The sequence below is a fragment of the Epinephelus fuscoguttatus genome, linkage group LG13 (assembly GCF_011397635.1).
Source record: "Epinephelus fuscoguttatus linkage group LG13, E.fuscoguttatus.final_Chr_v1".
NCBI lineage: Eukaryota > Metazoa > Chordata > Actinopteri > Perciformes > Serranidae > Epinephelus > Epinephelus fuscoguttatus.
This window is the reverse complement of record NC_064764.1, coordinates 23,210,222-23,228,281: the sequence shown is the minus strand read 5'-3', so window position 1 is coordinate 23,228,281 and position 18,060 is coordinate 23,210,222. Positions and strand designations below refer to the sequence as shown.

The following is an 18,060-nucleotide window of genomic DNA, read 5'->3' as shown; positions in this document are numbered from 1 at the left end:
CAAGTAGTCATATGATCCATTCTTAAATATAAAATATTGCTTATAGCCACTTTAAGTGAATGTGTACATGTGGAAAAAAAAACAGATTAAAATAGTTGACATCAGCCGCTGTAGCTATAATGACCATGAATCCTGATTATCAACTTCCCACAGAGCTTTGCCATAAAAAAAACCTGACCTCCAGCCTGCAACAACATTGTCACACAAGCATCCAATTAGGAACAAAGTGGAGATAAAGCAGCAGAAACATTTCACTGAAATGATGTCAACTGTTAGCAGAGGAACAGTCCAATTAAATCACTGGGGTAGAGAGACAGCCCTAAGGAGCCGAGTTAATGAACTGCACAGCACATTTCCCTCTCTCACCAATTAATATGGGAAAAGATGATTTAACTTTCACTACTCACTCGCCTGTGCTTTCATCTCCGCACATCATCTCTCTCAATTGTGATCTCACTGACTGGAATAAACTGTAGCTTGTGTGTTTATTCTGTCAGCCCGTCATCATGAGCGAATCTTATAACATGACAACTACAAAATGGGTTTGGGTTTAAAGACACATTGCTCAGATTACTGAAGTAATTTCCTCAGTAATGTCCCGATCACTCCGGGTAATTACATGTTAAAACAGCATCATACTCAGCATTACAATTGTGATGTAGCCAAATATGTTTGATAAACATCTCAGATTAACTCATAGCAGAGAGAAGAAGGGATCATAGGTAATGGTTGAAGGTGGCTCATTACCTGTGACAGAGACTTCCTGAGAGAGTTGATCTGGGCTGACTGGTCTGACTGCTCCTGGTCAGACAGAATCTGTCTGATCTTTTCTTTCTCGATGGCCACCGTGTTGAAGGCTGACTTCAGCAGAGAGTGGACTGCACACAGACAGGACAAAAGAAAGTTAGTATCCTTCACACTGTACAGTCATGTTTTTTTCTTAGTTGCTTTGTCACAATCTTCGAGTGACAGACATTAACCTTAAAACACTCTGTGAAACTCTGACAATCTATTTCTAACTTTCTTGAACTGAACACGAATTGAAGTCATAGGGGTCCACATTTAACAACAGTAAAACTATATCAACGCATCTATTAACACAACACATGCAGTATAACAAAATATAAACTTTATTGATCCCACACTTGGGAAATTCACAGTATTAATCCTAGTCTTTTTCGCTAAAACATTACAATTAAGAAGTCTTGAGCCTACGAAGTCACGCAACAAGCCCAAAAGAAGCATCTGAGTGATGAGTAACATATTTCACACAGAATCTGAATCTGCCACATTGCCTTTGAATCATCCCCCTCTTGAAGTCGAATCATTTAATCCTCTCTTTCTACAAATCTTTATTGTATTCTTTCCATATTTCGCCCACTTGCTAGCGAAATAGTTAAAGAGCCTCCATTAATCACGCAATTTAAATGTGAAAAGTCTCACTGACTGACCATCACTTGTGTGTATGCGGAGAAAGAGAGGGGCGGAGGGACTATCATGCGTTTAAATAACTTATTAGACGGATAGAGAAAGGCGACATTTAGAGCTCAAGCCCAAATAAGCAACTCCACTTTAGAAACAAGCCCAAAGTCATGGCTAATAAGCGGACCTGGCAACCCTGTTGGGGAGTACTGAATATACAACTGGATAAATGAGTTGTGTGAGAGTTTGTAAGCGGATGTTTTGATATATAGTTTTACTGTTGTTAAACGCGTCCCCCTTTTAATTCAGTTCATAAGGAAGGTTCGCCTTTTTTTGGATTCTCCATTCATCACTGAGGCATGTGAGGAAAACACAGTCTTCACAAATTCAAGGTAACACGCAACGAGTAACTGATACACAAATTGTCACTTTGCTGGTAAAGCATTCCTTTAAAGTGTTATTTAAAAGTCTTATACTACTTTGCTTCCATGTTGTGTTTCAGTTTTGAAGGTGTTTTATTTAATTTGTCTGAGTATCGTGAAAAACTTTTTGTTACTATTATTATTAAAGGGCCAGTTAGAGAGACACAGTTAAAGACAATTGCTGTCAGGGCCCCGAGGCTCTGGAACAATCTGCCCAAGAAAATCACGTCGGCCAAATCGGTGATCTCTTTTAAATCCCTTCTTTAAACATATTTTTATCTGTGAGTCCTTCCTGATTTTACTTGAGTTTTTAGTTTATTTAAATTAAACCTCATTTCCTCAGGTTTTATATACTAAAGTGTTTTTATCAGTTGATGTTTTCCTGAATTTTTGACATGTAAAGCACTTTGTAAATAAATATTATTATTATTATTATTATTATTATTATTATTATTATTTTTATTATTATATTCAATTAACAGTCTGGTCTGACACACTGAGTTAGCCTTGGTGACCAAAATTAACTTGAACTTTTCTGTTAATTTCTACTTTACAGGTATATTTATCAACATTGTTACCATTAAATTTTAATGTGAAAACTAAAATTCCACTTCACTTTAATTTCGGCTATTGTTTCTCTCTGTTACGACGACATTGTATTTACTACATTAAAATTATGCTATGTATGGTTCACCCTAAAAGACAATGTTTTTTTCAAGATATTTTTGGGGCATTTTCATGCTTTGTTGATAGTGAGTAGACAGGTATAAAAAGGAGCGAGAGAGTGAAGGACCTACAGCAAAGGGTCTTTGGCCGGACTTGAAACCAGGCCTCTGTGGTAAGGACTCAGCCTCAGCTGGGGCATCCCTAAAGAATAATGTATAGACTCATACATTAGTAATCCCTCTCAATCATCACTTATTACCCACAGGAAGTCTGTGGTGGTGTTTTTATCTGCAGAGACTCTGCCCTCTGCCTGTATTTTCCTGTTTTCCCCTTATTTTTCTGTGCTCAGGCAGTTTATGGGCACAGCGTGCAGGTGAGGTCGAGACTTTATAAAAAGGTCAAACTGGTGCCAGACCATGAGCAGCACACATCCAAGAGGAAGCTGCAAAAACTGTGCACACATCACAAAAAAAAATGCAAATATAGCAAGGCGAAACACGAAGCAGAATAAATCTAGGGTAAGCTTCCACTTTCAGTAGTGATATAGGTTACAAACACTAACTGACAATTCCTGCATAGTATACATTTAACTGTTGAAATTTGGTAAAAAGACAACATTGCTTTAACAAGTAGAATGAAGAAATTGTCTAAACTACTTTATAGGTAGAACTGATAATGGGTGCATCTCAAATGTCCACAGACAAACAGTGTTTGCACACAGTCATGGCAAGTACAGTCGGTCAAAGTTCAACTATGATGGATGTTAAAAAGAGACAGTTTGTTTCATGATGTCATGTTTTTATCTTTCTCTCTTTATCTTTCTCAATCCAACCGGTCGAGGCAAACAGCTGCCCACCTAGAGCCTGGTTCTGTTCAAGGTTTCTGCCTCTTAACAGCAAGTTTTTCCTTACCGTCACCAAGTGCTTGCTCATGGGGGAAATATTGGGTCTCTGTAAATTCAATTAAGAGGGACACTGCTATACCTGCTCTATATGAAAAGTGTTCTGAAACAACTTTTGTTAGGAGATGGCACTACATAAATAAAATGGACTTGACTAATGTTAGTGCTCGCTTTTTATATTATCTCCTAAATAAGTTTGGCTAACCTGAGACTTTATTTAAAACCTGCGTGATTGAGTTTTTGCCCCGTCTGAATTCTTTTTATTGTTCCAAAATCTCAGCAATTACTCTTATATGTACAATGATATCCTAAACAACAGGAACAATTGGAATGAAAATGAAATCCAGGTTATAACAAAGCAGAGTAATCCTGTAAGATTTAGAGAGATATTTTTTGTCATTCACCTATATACAGTGCAGGGATTAAATTGTTTTTCTCTGATCCTGGCGCAAAACAAAAGAATGACAAACAGTAACAAACAACAATATACAAAACAGGCAGTTTTGTATACTGTACATACAAGACAGGGTACGCTCATATACAGCCAAGCAGTTCTGGGGACTCCCTGAAATAAAATGCCCACGGGCGAACTCCCCTAAGAACTACACCCCTTTTTCTGTTTGCATTCAGCACCAATAGGATCGCTGCAATGACGTAAGCCGGTCAGCGGTTGGTATAGCAACATCAAGGGTCCATGAGTCTATGCATATGCAATTTACATATGAATTGAAAACGCTGGGAATATCTCGCCTAATAACCATGCAGCCATGCATGCTGCCTCCCTACCTTTCTGGGCGATGGTGCAGAATTCCTCCTGAAGTTTAATGTAGTCACTAGCACACTCTACGCTGTCTGTCAGCCGGGAGACAGCGGGTTGAAAGTCCACCAGCTCGGCACACAGGTTGGGGTTGGATGAGTGGAGGCGGACAGGGGACATGCTGGCAGACAGAGGGACCTGGAGAAAGATGACGACCAGAGAAGACCACTGACAGTCAGTGGGGAGGCACAGTACTTGTGTGTCTGACAGAACTGTGAAGAGCAAGAACTTTGGTCCGTTAACACACAGCTAACTCTGAATGTAGCGTATAATAGGACCAATTATTCCGTCTAAGTATCTGACATGTCACACCAACATGTCACACTGAGGGGCAGTGACATGCTCTTCTCATTACTAGCCTAAAAATATATATATTTAACGAAGACACCATTACAAAATAGCTGCATCTTCATGTTCTTAAGGCTGATATCTTCAAATATATGAAGATTATCAGTTATAGAGGTCAATTAAATGTCAAGAACTAGTTGATCAGATCAAACTTGACGTGGTGTTTGGCACTGGATCATGACAGGAGCTACATAACTTTGCTTTTTGGGATGAACAGGAAGTCCAGCTGACTTTGACTTGTTATATCTAGAAATCTCTAAGGTAGCATATGAAGGGGCTTTTAAATTCAGTGATCTGCTCATTAGAGAACAAAAAACAACAGTGTATGAAAGCACATTTAGTCTTTTCAGGAAGCACAGATTAGTGTATTGGGCAAAATAAGGGAAAATTAGCAGAGATGGAAAAAGCATTACTGAGGCCACGACACACCACATTAATGAGTGCCAGTATCAGCGCAGACTGATTAAAGAACAAAAAAGATCAAGAAAACAAAAACAAAGAAGACAGAAATGCTCTGTAGTGTGTATGTGCTGTAAAAGTCTCCCCTCTTAAAAATGTTAAAAAGAGCAGTAGAGGTTCAATTCACATTTCACTCTTGCTCACGAACACTTACAGTGGACTTTCACGCTCATACAGAAATCAAACCTGTGACTTCAGGGTTTCTCTGTCCACTAACAAACACATCAAACCTCTCTTAAATCGAAAATTTACTGCACCTTATATTGAAAGTACACAGTGTCTCTTCAAATTAAAATCTAACAAATAAATCAAATTAAATACAATTCATCTAATATATATGAATTCACTTTTAATATGCATCTGTTGCGTTTTAAAAACAATTATTTAGCTTTTTTGTCTTGAATTACAGCATTAAGGTCGTCCCAGGAAAATTCCTAATCACAAGGAGACTGTACAACTGAATGTGTCTAATGACACATTTCCACTGCATGGTTCAGCTCGACTCGACTCATTTTTGGTACCAGGTCCTTTTCTCTGTTTGATTTTCCGCTGCAGAGAGTACCCCCTCAGTGTAGGCGGGATTCTCAGGTGATCGCCATGGCAACGCTGCTTGAAACTGCCATGACATCATCTTAAAGACAACGCTCAATGAACTCTTTTATCGGGCAACCTAGCAGAGGGAGAACTTCATAAATTCTACAGCCTCGTGTATGTTGGTGTTTTGTGGGCTAAACAGCAGCTACTATTGACAGTAGCTTGTGGGACTAGGTATCAGTACTTGAAATAGCCCAGTACCAGTGGTTATCGAACTTCACCAGTCACTGTTATTAGTATCCAGATCTACTGTAGACATAAAAAAGACTACTTGTAAGGTTTTGCTCGCAGCCAATCACTGCAAGCATTCTTCAATTTAATGCAACGTGTGATTAGCCAACTACTACCAGTACGACACTATTACTACTATGTTAATGCGTCATGTTCATACTAGGGATAGACCGATATGGATTTTTTAGGGCTGATGCCGATACCGATTTTTTTCCATCACCCTTAGCCGATGACTGATTATGGACTGCCGATTTTCTTGAGCCGATATTTGGGGCCAATACTGCTTTTGCTCCCTCAATTTACATCAAAAAAATGACACAATGATAACAATTTATTTTACATTTATTGAACAGTAAAAAATACTAAAACAAGATGGAAAGTTGAGGTAGAACAGGTAGAATATTATTATTATTATTATTATACATTCAAATAAAAAAAGAGTTCAGTGCTCTTAAATCTTCCAGTAATGTCTTTATAAAATAAACAAATATTTAAGCTGAAGCATAAATAAAACAACAACTACTGTACACAGTAGGATTCAACAGCTTTGTTCAACTTAACTACATACTTTCAAATGAAAAAAAGTGCCAGGGAAAAATAAATCCACAAACCCACGTGCATATCGGCCGATGCTGATACAGGTAAAAAACTCAAATATCGGCCCGATATATCGGCTGGCCGATGTATCGGTCTATCCTTAGTTCATACGTAAGTTGCCTAATGGTAAGTTCAAACAACACTGACTTTTGGTTTCACACCAGACACGGGCCCTTGTGGCTGTAAGTCCACCTCTTCTCCCATCCACCCAAGCACACTTTCTCACTCCTTATACTACGTCTGTTGGTCTCAACATCAGCTATTGCCGCAGATGGGTTTACATTGGAGTTAGTTGATGGGCCATTGTGTCTCATAAAGACCCTGAAGGCTGCCTTTGGTGTGAATATCACAAACACAGGGGTGTGACAAAGTGGCGGTCTTGAACACCCTGGGAATGAGAATGAGCTGGACAGGCTACTGACAATTAATTTGCCCTGCGTCTGGTGGCATTTAAGCTACTGAAGGCTTCTACATCAGTAGAAAGGAAGGTATCAAATGAAGTATTCTACAAGTACTGGTAACACTGGTAGTGGTATTGGCACTACCCTTAAAGTGATTTGGTAATTTTTTTAAACAATAACCAATTCCTATAGCCTGGCTACTTAAAAATGGATGTCCTGTGTCATAGTGGTGACGATTCTAGCTGACCAATCAGTCCTGTGCAGTGTTTTGACTCCACTTTCTCGTATCGGCTCAGCTCGCCGATGGTACCTTACCTCGACCATAACTTTTGATAATGGAAAACCAAACCAAAGAGTAAGTCGAGTTGAGTAGAGCCCTGCTGCACCATGCAGTGGAAATGTGGCACGTGAGTGACTGACTACTATGTGTGTGCGTGCGTGTGTGTTTATGTGGCAAAGCAAAAATCTGAAAACAGGTACCTGAAGTTGGAATTTTGCATCTTTGCCGACACTTTTTGTTCTCCATCTTCTGTTCAAGCGCTTTTCTTTCTTTGACAATTCTACACAATTGGCCTTTGTGGCACACGTGGATCAAAATATGCAAAATGTGGTTAATAGGACAAACACATCACAACTAAAAGCAAAAGCTAACACACACATTGATTGCAGTGAAATGGCAAAAAACAAAACATCCCCACAAATGAATCGCAAAGGAACTAATGAAGCAAATGGAGTGTGTGACATTAAAAAACTATAACACAAAACATTTATATTTAATAGATCCTGATCAGTTATAGAAGCTGGCTGCTCTTCTGTCAGCATGGTTACATCCTGTCTGTTGGGACAGCGTCCCTGCTCTCTGTACCCGCGCATGTGTCTTCTTTTTACCTGCATATCTGTGAAGTTGGGCGCTGACTGTGTCCTCTGTAGAATCTCCAAACTCTGCAATAGCCGGCTCAGCTCAGTCAGGTTGGACTGGCATCGTGCGAGCTCTGAAAATAAAATTCACACCCACACGCGCACAAACACATTCAGTGTTATGTGTCATGAAATGCCCATCAATCCTGCGCTCAGAGTTCAGAAGACTTACCATAAGGCCTGAGGCATGATTTAATCTACTTCTTTTTAAAATCAGATTTGTTCCCAGGTTAAGGAAGAAAACTGCACTCACCCTCTGCGCACTTGTCCATCTCCTCTGATTCCTGGAGCCAAGCAACCACCTTGCTCTGGCCGTTGCTGTAGGAGGCAGGAAGGCTGCTGCTGCTGTTGCTGCTGGGAGCCACGGGCTGCCAGGGCAAGCTGCTTGGCTTGGCCTGTTGAGAGGTGATCCAGGAACACAAAGATGTTGTAAGGAGGTTGTTTTGTCTGTAACTTCATGTCAGAGTTTACTGTACTGTCTTACACACTTGTCAAGAGTGTTTAAACAGGTTTGGATCACACTGAGGGTGCTCTCAGACCTAGAGTTGTCTTGCTTTGAATCAGGGACTGATTTTGTTACAAAGTTGTATAATTGCCTAGAGTTGGTTCGTGTTCTCACAGCAGAATTTACAAGCGGACCAGATCAAATGCCCTGTGTGAGAAAGCTGCTCTTGATTGGTCAGAATTTCGATGTGGGAAAAATCCAGGAAGTAAAGCAAACGTTGAAGAAGAGTACACTTGCAAGATAAATGTGACACTTTCTAATATCACAATGGAGGGACAACTACGCAGGTTGATTTTAGTGCTGGTCATTGTGGACTATATTGCTGTCATTGTTCATTTTAGTCAAACCATACAGTTTGAAAACGAGGCGCGGCTCCAACTAGAAAACAATGTTTTGAATGTGCATATTAAGGCAGTACAGGAGGAGGTGCACATTAATAATCCTCCAGGACTGTAACATGCTCATGTTTAACCCAAACAATGTGTCATGTGACTGCAGTTGGTTCAGATCGAGATCAGAACACGTTCTCACCACAAAAGAACCGCAACAAAGTTCGTTTGTAACTGGACCGAGACCACCTCTTCAATAACTCTTCCGAGAGCGATTGCTGTGTTCACACCTGTATCATTGAGGGTGATTTATTATGGTTTTCCTTACATCATACTGTCCTCTCAGTATTGTTGTCATGTTTTTGAACTAGTATTGAGTGTCTTTATACACTCTCTTAAGAGTACAATATTAAAGACGACATGTTTTTACATGTACTGAGGGATCCTTTGTGAGCCCTGTGAAGTTTTCCTGCCTTTGAATATTTAGGCTTAACTTTATCCTTATTGTCAAATCCTTCTGTTAGTTATCATGAATTTCACCCTATAAATATTTCAACTTTATACACATTATGAGTTTGTTGTCTGTTCACACATATTGTCTCTTGTCTTTGCCATATACATATATATCTATGTTTTTCATTTTCTGACACTTAATGTGCAGGGTTGTCACATATATAACAATTATTACTTTATTTCACTGTTGTTTCTTTTTATTTGGCACTTAACCTTTTTTCTTGTTACTAAATATGTGGATTACTTGTAGCATACATTTACGTCATTTCCAATTGCAGTGTCACATGACCCCTATATGAGTTCTTATATTGCACACCTGTTTCCAATGCATTTTACACCCTGATGAAGACTCTCTTGTCGAAACATGTTGGTTTTTCCATGTATTAATAAAGGACTTTTTTTTTAAGATATTTTTTGGGCATTTTTAAGCCTTTAATTGATAGGACAGCAAGTGTGAAGGGGGGAGAGAGAGAGGGAGTGACATGGCTGGAGTCGAACCCGGGCCACTGCGGCAACGGCCTTGTACATGGGGTGCCTGCTCTACCACTAAGCCACCGACGCCCCAATTAATAAAGGACTTTTAACTACAGTCAAAGTGCCTCGGATGCATTTTTGGACTGCCTGCCTGTAGCATGGACTTTAAGACTTTAACACTGAGTGAGCCAGCCAGTTGTTGTTTTTTATTTTCATATGACCATTTCTTCTTTTACATAGTGGACCAGCAACCAACTTATGACCAGACCTGGTCCTCTGGTCATTCAGTCAGCGTACTTTCCTCATAGGATGCCATGGAGGAGGCGTCTGAAACTGCACTACGCTGACCTCGTAACTGACGTGGCGATTAGAGCCTGGAAAGCTGAGGAGAAATCGAGGTGGGCTGCAGAGGCTTCGTTGCTTGATCTACCACTAGGCTCCTCAAGGAAATCAGGATTAATGGGCAAGTGGAAAGTAGTGGAAAGTGGTCAAGGATCTGGCCAATATAGCTGAGAGGTGCAGTCATTGACTATGGCTGAAGAGAAAGGATCCCGTCTGGGTCACTAGGTGACCACGTAGGAGCCAACTTTCTGACGCACACCCAGGCCTGATCAGCCTGTGGTGGGGCTGCCTCAACAAAGGGTGTCTTGTGATTAAGGCTGAAACACCCGATGATGTTGAGGTGCACAACTGATGATGTGTCTGGGGTGGCTCTGCTGGGTGGTCACGGCAGAAACACATTACATTTTTTTGTCAACTGAATGATTGTTTCAGGGCTCAGGGTTCCCACAACTCCTTAAATGTCAAATTTAAGAACTTTCCAGGCCCCATTCCCTCAATTTCAAGGACCTAATGAGTTTGAGACACGGATCAAAGGTAATTACTATTAACCTGCAGAGTGCTTTCCTGTGTGGTGCTCCACTGGCTAAGCTGCTTTGCCCATGTTCTGAACCTATTACTGATTTGCTGCAGGCTCTGTTTGAGCCATATGGATGTCCTGCAGATCTTTAAAAAAGTCAATCTGTATAAATGTGTTTGGTGAGCCACAAGTCCTGGAATGTTACTTTTTCCAGGCATAGTTGAAGATCTGCCTAACATCAGCTTTCTCTTGCTGCTGTTTAATCTGCATCATAGACTTGAATCACTCATGCTCGTACGTGACCATTGCTCTTGAATGAATGAATGAATGAATGAATGAATGAATGAGTTTATTTCGAACCAAAGTTTAAAACAATGTTGTGATAACTAGGGCTGCAAGTAATGACTATTTTCATTGTCGACTAATCTGTCGATTATTTCTTTGATTAGTTGACTAATCATTTTATCGAATAATGTGTTAAAATGTTGAAAAATGTCTGTCTCTCCCAAACCTGAAAACGATGTCATCTAATGTCTTGTTTCATACTCACGCCAAAGGGTTTTGGTTCACCGTCATGGGAGAGTGTGTAAAGCTGACAATATCTGAACATGAGAAGCTGCAATAAGAGTATTTTGGGGTACTTTTATAGTATTTTTCTATGAAAAATGACTCAAACCGATCAGTCGACTACTAAAATAGTCACTGATTATTTTGATAGTCGATTAGTCATCAATTATTCGACTCATCGTTGCAGCCCTAGTGATAACAAAAAAAACAAACAAACAAACAAACAAAAAAAAACAGGAAGGTGGCGTGTGAAACAATGACACAACAGTGGTTGACTTTCAATAACCCATGTCTGTTTACGTCTATTTTCAAAACCTTTCAAGGCCTTGAATTTTCCCCGAGGATTATTCTGGATACAAAAACACCCCTAATATTTAAATGGACCAAAAATCACAACTGGAATAATGTACTGTATTATCAGCTTTTAGGAACATGTACAAATGCTTCCATGCTGTGGATTTCTTTAGTATTTAGAAGAGACCCTGATAGTCCTCCTTTCAAAGCGATTAATTCTGACTCTAGGATACGAGTCTCTCATTTAAGCTGTTCCTCTGGGAGAGCTCATCAGGCTGCAGCCAGCTGCTCTGAATCCAGATCCTACTGATCACCTCTAATGGGCTGCATGAGGTACAGAGCCACACTCCCAGGAGAACCTGCTCTGGCTGCATCCTCACATTTGCACACACTTCAGACACAGCAACAAGGACCAGGGGTTCACACCAAACTGAGAGGAGTCTGGACAAACAAGTCCTTTTATTATCTTAATGATCTGTATACAATTAACTGTCCAATCAGGGCTACTGGATTGGGCAGATATCTGTCGACACGTTCACAGTCAGTCTGGCAAATAACACATGACGCAGGGGACAGATCAGGGCTGTGATGGTTAACACAACAATGTGGAACAGGTGTTAAGATAATAGCAAATCAGTGGCTTACATATATGTAAGCTGTTTCATATTAAGTTTGACTTCCTCTCTACTGGATGATATTTCCATACACTATCCCAGTTTCCAGTAAAAACAGAACTAGGCGATCTCTCATTCCCCATGACGTACCCTTCTTGAATAAGTAATTGCACTCTGCTCAGAGCTCAGAGAGACAGACTGCTTTTAAGCTCAGTACAAAAATGTTCAGGCTGGTTTGATTAGAGGGCTCCGTATCTTCATCAGATCTGTGACATTATGTTTTAATTTTGAGCTGAACTCTGTAGAGACGATTCATCAGCAATATTTCTGGTAATTAATTATTTAAAACAAGCAAAAATTTCAAACAGTGTCTCCAACTTCTCAAATGAGATGATTTGCTGCTTTCCTGTTTGATATCATTTCAAATTAAAAATCTTCGGAGTGTTTTTCAGACAAAACGCAACATCTGAGGTCATCCTGGGATCTGTGAACCAGCCAAATGCTTTTTTCTTTTTTACTATTTTCTTACATTTTATAAACCAGATGATTTATTGATTTATGGCGAAAATAACTGTATGATTAATTGTTTGGAGGGCTCACCTTGGCTTCACGTACCACACTCGAGGCAGGCTGAGGGGACTCCATGGCAGCCGGGGGAGGAAACGTGCGCATGGTGGCCTCCCGGGGAGATCGCACGATCTCGTTCTGTCGGTAAAGCCGGTGATGACGCAACTTGGACACCCAGGCATCAAAGATGTCTTGAGATTTTACCTAAAGAGAACAGACAGCTTTAAACTCCTTCATCTGCTGACCTCCTGTTTGTCAGCGTTAAAATGACAATATTGACCCATCCCATCAGTGTTACCTTCAGGTGATAGATGTGCTCCTCAGTGTCCAGGTCGATGCGACGGGCTCTCTTCTTGATGGACATGACTGAGAGGCCGACATCGATGCTGCCATGAAGTTTGCCTTTTTGGATCTAAGGCAAGTGAGAGATGAATATTTGTACAGTTTCTCAAGGTTTACAGTTGTTCAATCATTAGTAAATGTTGTGCATACATCATTTTTATCACTTATTACATTTACAACAAACTTTGCTAACACTTTACTTGAAGGTATCTACATAAGAGTGACATCACACTGTCATAACTATGACATGACACCATCACGAACCTGTCATGAACATAATGTAGTGTCATAAACGTTTATGACTACTGTCATTAAGTGTCATTCGGTTTTTGTAATGACAAGTTGACATTGTTTGGGTTGTCTTGATTATGACAACTTGACATTAATCAAAGTGACATTACCAGAAGTTGTCTTTATGTTAATGTCAAGTTGTCATTATAAGGACATCCCAAACAATGTCAACTTGTCATGACAAAAACCTAATGACACTTAACGACAGCAGTCATAAACGTTTATGACATGTACATAATGTTCATGACAGGTTTATGACAGTGTTATATCACCCTTATGTACAGTAGATACCTTCAAGTAAAGTGTTACCCAAACTTCTTTAACACCATAAAGTCTGAAGAAACCAAAAACCCTCCATGCTGTTGGTCAGGGACTTTCCAGCTCTTTATTTTCCGTCGCTACTGGCAGCATTTCAAACTGATGCCATCCAGTGGCATATCATTCGTCGCAACAGGTGCCATCCGGCTGTGTTACAAACTGACGCTGCCAAGGAATGTATCATACCACTGCGAAAGGTGGCTTTTGGTGTCAGTGTCAGTGTCTGACGGCAAAATCACTGACAAAGCCGCAGTATTTGAAGACTTGAAAATGAGAACGGGCTGTCCCACCTCGCCACAGGCAAAAATGTCCAAAACCTGGGACTGTGTAGGTCCTGAGATTCTGCTTACCATGTTTGAAATTAATCTTTTGAATCCTAAATGAGGAGTTTTTAAAAGTTACATACCTTTATAGTGCCTAAAATGGCGTGTTACATGACCTATGACATCATGTTTTGAGCCATTAAGATTTAAAGGAAATGCCACCTCGTGTTGTGTCAATCATGTTTATACACTGACTCTAAAAGTTACGTAAATGTAAGTTTTCAGAAAAGGTTTGAGTCTCTGAGGTTTTTCGCACCTGTTCAAAGTCTAGAGAGTTGTGTGACAAAGAAGCAGTGAAGACAATTTGGGGGAGGGACACATCTGCAAGAAAGGAACAGGGTGCACCGTATCATTTCATAAGAAAGAGGGTGTATGTGACTTGCAACTGAGGTCCGAAGGTGAAATTGAACTGGGAAACGTTGCCAGGAAGCATCAGGCTCTAGGACATTTTGAATTCGTTGGACACAGTTTTCTGGGGTTTTGTAGCCCAAACAATTAAACAGCTATTCAAAGAATCAACACATTTAATTCATGTAAACAACCATTGGCTGCAGCCCTACAAACAGCACCAGCACAAGGTCTGCCGACAGAGAGAAATAAAGTGAGAACAACAACAATTCTTTGGTTTCTTCACAGTCTTGTGTTATGTTTCCATTTTGCCCCTAAAATTCTAGCTTTCCTGCAAAGTGACATGGCGTGCTGAAAACACTTTGAACATCATGACCCGTGTTGCAGATGTTTCTGCTGACTCATTGCCAAGCTGAGCTGATGTCAGGCCAGGCTGCCCTGTTTCTGCCTGTGGGTTATAGTCAGGGTTACTTACATCAATGGGGGACTTGGAGTACTTCAGGATACCATTGTCCAGAACAAAAAAACGCTGCAGAGAATATAAGCACAAAAATAATGTGTTAGTGAAATAACAGGAAGCGAGGCCATTGAATATAGATCACATTAGACACGTTTATATTGTGGACTCGATACAAAAGTCTCCCAACATCCATTCTCTTATAATTAGCTGTAGGCTCTGTGCATACTCTGGTGTTGTGAGTTTAAATATGCCAACAACAGGGACTGGTTCCCACTGGTATTCAAGTGTTTTGAGAAAACAACAGTACAGCTCATGCTGAAGGTGGTGACTTCAAAAGAAATGTTCAGTATGCTTGCGGAAGAGGCCCAGAGAGGGCAAAGCAAGGTGCATGAAAAGGGGAACTTATTTCTTTACTAGACAGCGTACTGTTTAACATTCAAGCAGCGGATGTTTTGAAGGTGTTTTTCCCACCAGCAAAAGCTTGCGTGTCTCGGTTTCCCTGTGGAGCTTACCTTGTGCCAGCCTTTCAGCGGCCATTTCCGCTTCTTCAACATAAAACCCTCGTGCTTATCAGGCCTCTGGACGTTGCTCTGGCCGATTTTTAGCCCCTCAATGATTTCCCAGCTGTCTGCCTCCTGGTGAGGAAGAAAGAGACAATGCGGCGTCACAACTAATTCACTCACTCCTCTAGAATGAGAAGAAAACAGGGGACACACTTGCTGTAATGAAAAGAAAAGACGGTCCTGTCATGCCCACAGTCTGACAGACTGAAGAAAACCACAGGAATACACTTAACACTTCTTTATTCTTCTCCCCCTGTTCTACAGATTTAAAGAAATACTGCCCCATTCAAATTCCTCCTGCTCTCTCAGCATTTCCACTCCATTAGCTTTCTCCTGACTGTGCTCTTCCTGCTGCTAGTGGGTCTGTAAATCAAAGTGACACCTCTGGAGTGGAGGGACAGGAAAGTTGGGCAGGGACAGGTAAAAGATCACACGGTCGTCCCACTGGAGGGGACACTGGGAATGATGGGATCACAGCTTTGATGGCAGCAAAGTGTCTCGGAACAGATAAGTATCACCATCTTGCTGTAATGAGCTCAAATGATTCATTCACCATCTTTCAGAAGTTATTTTGTGTGCAAGTTCGAAAAATGTTTAACCGAGTGCTTCCTTTCCCTCTAACTGCCTGGTCTACTTCTATGTTAGCTGCTGTAATCAATTAATTAACTACATGGTTGTTGGGGTTCTTGGTTAATTTGTTTAGTTACGTTCTTGGATAACCTATCCATTCGTCCATCCAATATCTGTAACTGCTTATCATATCCAGAATCATGGGGGGTGCTGGAGCAATCAGACAACCATTTACACTCACATTCACTATTCTTGAATAATGAAGAAGAAACATAAAGTATTCTATGATATTAACAGGACTGTCCCACTACCATTTTTTGGGCTCAGGTCCGATCCCAGACCACCCCGACTCCTAGCCAGACTAGATGCAGCACTTAAGGGCCGTCGCTGGAGCTGCTCTTCTCCCACAGAACAGTCAGTTCAACGTCTGCCCGTCTGCACAACCTAATACAGCAGCTGACAGCTGACAGTGAGCTGTTAAACAGTCCCAAACAAACAGCTAGAAAATAAATATGACAGTCAATGATGATATTACCACAAATAACTCAATGTATGGGAAACAGAGAATTATAATCACTTATAATGTCTTTAATTGTCATTTCTCCAAAAAAAAAAAAATCCGAATCCCAAAATTGAGGACCAATCAAGCATATAACCAAATTGTCAAATATTCAGGTCCAGCCTCAGATTTTAATTTGCTAAAAATGTATTTTGTATGGACGCAGTGGTTAGAATTGTAGCCTCACAGCAGGAGGGTTCCTGGTTGAAACCTGGGGTGGGGGGTTCAAACCCCAGGGTGGAGGAGCCCTTATGTCTGGAGTTTGTTGTTTGTTGTTCCACAGTCCAAAAATTAATTGGTGACTCTAAATTGGCCATAGGTGTGAAAGTGAGTGTAAAGGGTTGTCTGTCTCAATGTGCCTGCAACAGTCTGGCAGCCTGTCCAGGGTGTACCCTGCCTCTTACCCAGTGTCAGCTGGAATAGGCTCCAGCCCCCCCACGACCCCTGACAGGATAAGCGATTACGGAAATGAATGAATTTTACTGGTCTTGGTTTAGTAAAATTTGTTTTGTACGGTCTTGTCTTACACAAAATGGTAACACTTTAAGTCCCCTCATTTAGCATATATAGGCAGTATATTAACATTTATAACTCATGGTAATGTAGTGATAAGCAGACATTATTTTTAATGAATGTATTTGTCAACTACAACTCCTCCTGCACACCCTGAAGTGGAGGCTTGTACATAAACAATAATAAATGACATTATAATAAAACACAGCTTTCATTCATTCATTTTCCATAATTGCTTATCCTGCAGGGGGGTCGCAGGAGGGGTGGAGCCTATCCCAGCTGACATTGGGTGAGAGGCAGGATACTCCCTGGACAGGTAGACAGACTATCACAGGGCTGACATAGACACAGACAACCATTCATACATACGGCCAATCTAGAGTCACCAGTTAACCTAAACTGCATGTCTTTGGACTGTGGGAGGAAGCTGAAGTACCCTGAAACCCCAGGTTTTAATTGTCAGCAAATACCGTTCTTTAAGAAACACTTAAAACTTTGCTTAAAACTGCATACAACTTAATTTAGTGTGTTAAACTACTGCTATCATTGGTCTTAAGCAGGCAGGACACAGAAGAAGGTGATAACAAGTACTTCTGTGCACCAATCAGGACTTTAAAAAGTCATACACCTGATCAAACCACATCCAAACAGTCCTGATAGAGCAAATTTGCTTTTTTGAGGGGAAAATCCTTAAAAAACAGAAAGCAACCTAGATATATATATTATGTAATGCAGCATCAAGAGTCTAGAAAAAGTGAGAGTAGCAACTATTACTCACAACACAGCTAACTGTCTGCTGTATAGTGTGCCACTGCTGTTGTACAAAGCATTAACATTGTGTACTCTCTGTAGCAATATCTCAACATGACATGTAGTCGTCTATTTTTGGGCAATTATCCCAGACTCAGATTAAGTAAAATATTAATAAAATGGAAGCGTCTAAATGTATCACTGGTAAAGTAGGTCAGATTTTTAATTTCATACTTGAATCAGCCTTTAAGGCAAAACTCACAACTTAACATGCACAAGCATCTCCGCAAAACCCACACAACAGCCCTACGGCTCTTCACTGCTCTGTGTGATGTCGCGACCTTCAAGACAGCTCGTCGGGTGTGTGTTACGACACCCGACCTTGGCTTGCAGGACATTTAACAAAAGGAGACAACAGCTTGTTTAATCTAACGACCGGTCGAACAGATCTGTTCGGTAATGAGGTCGTGTGTCTCCGCTGATGACAGCCCCTCCCTTTAGTGGCCCTGTGCGACTGAGGAAGTG

General features: G+C 40.7%; 1 protein-coding gene across 3 annotated transcripts in view; it reads right to left on the bottom strand.

The window, feature by feature from the left end:
- Nucleotides 1-18,060, bottom strand: part of osbpl6 (oxysterol binding protein-like 6) — a 66,566-nt gene that overhangs the window by 19,771 nt on the left and 28,735 nt on the right. For 2 of the 3 annotated variants that reach the window (XM_049594147.1, XM_049594145.1), the window contains exons 3-11: nt 15,093-15,215; nt 14,596-14,649; nt 12,797-12,910; nt 12,532-12,702; nt 8,030-8,171; nt 7,747-7,850; nt 7,339-7,431; nt 4,198-4,366; nt 748-878 (exon numbers count right to left, since the gene is read on the bottom strand). In XM_049594147.1, coding sequence (XP_049450104.1) covers nt 748-878; nt 4,198-4,366; nt 7,339-7,431; nt 7,747-7,850; nt 8,030-8,171; nt 12,532-12,702; nt 12,797-12,910; nt 14,596-14,649; nt 15,093-15,215 — 1,101 coding nt within the window. The remainder of the gene's footprint in view (nt 1-747; nt 879-4,197; nt 4,367-7,338; nt 7,432-7,746; nt 7,851-8,029; nt 8,172-12,531; nt 12,703-12,796; nt 12,911-14,595; nt 14,650-15,092; nt 15,216-18,060) is intronic. The other variant, XM_049594146.1, reaches the window with a different exon arrangement.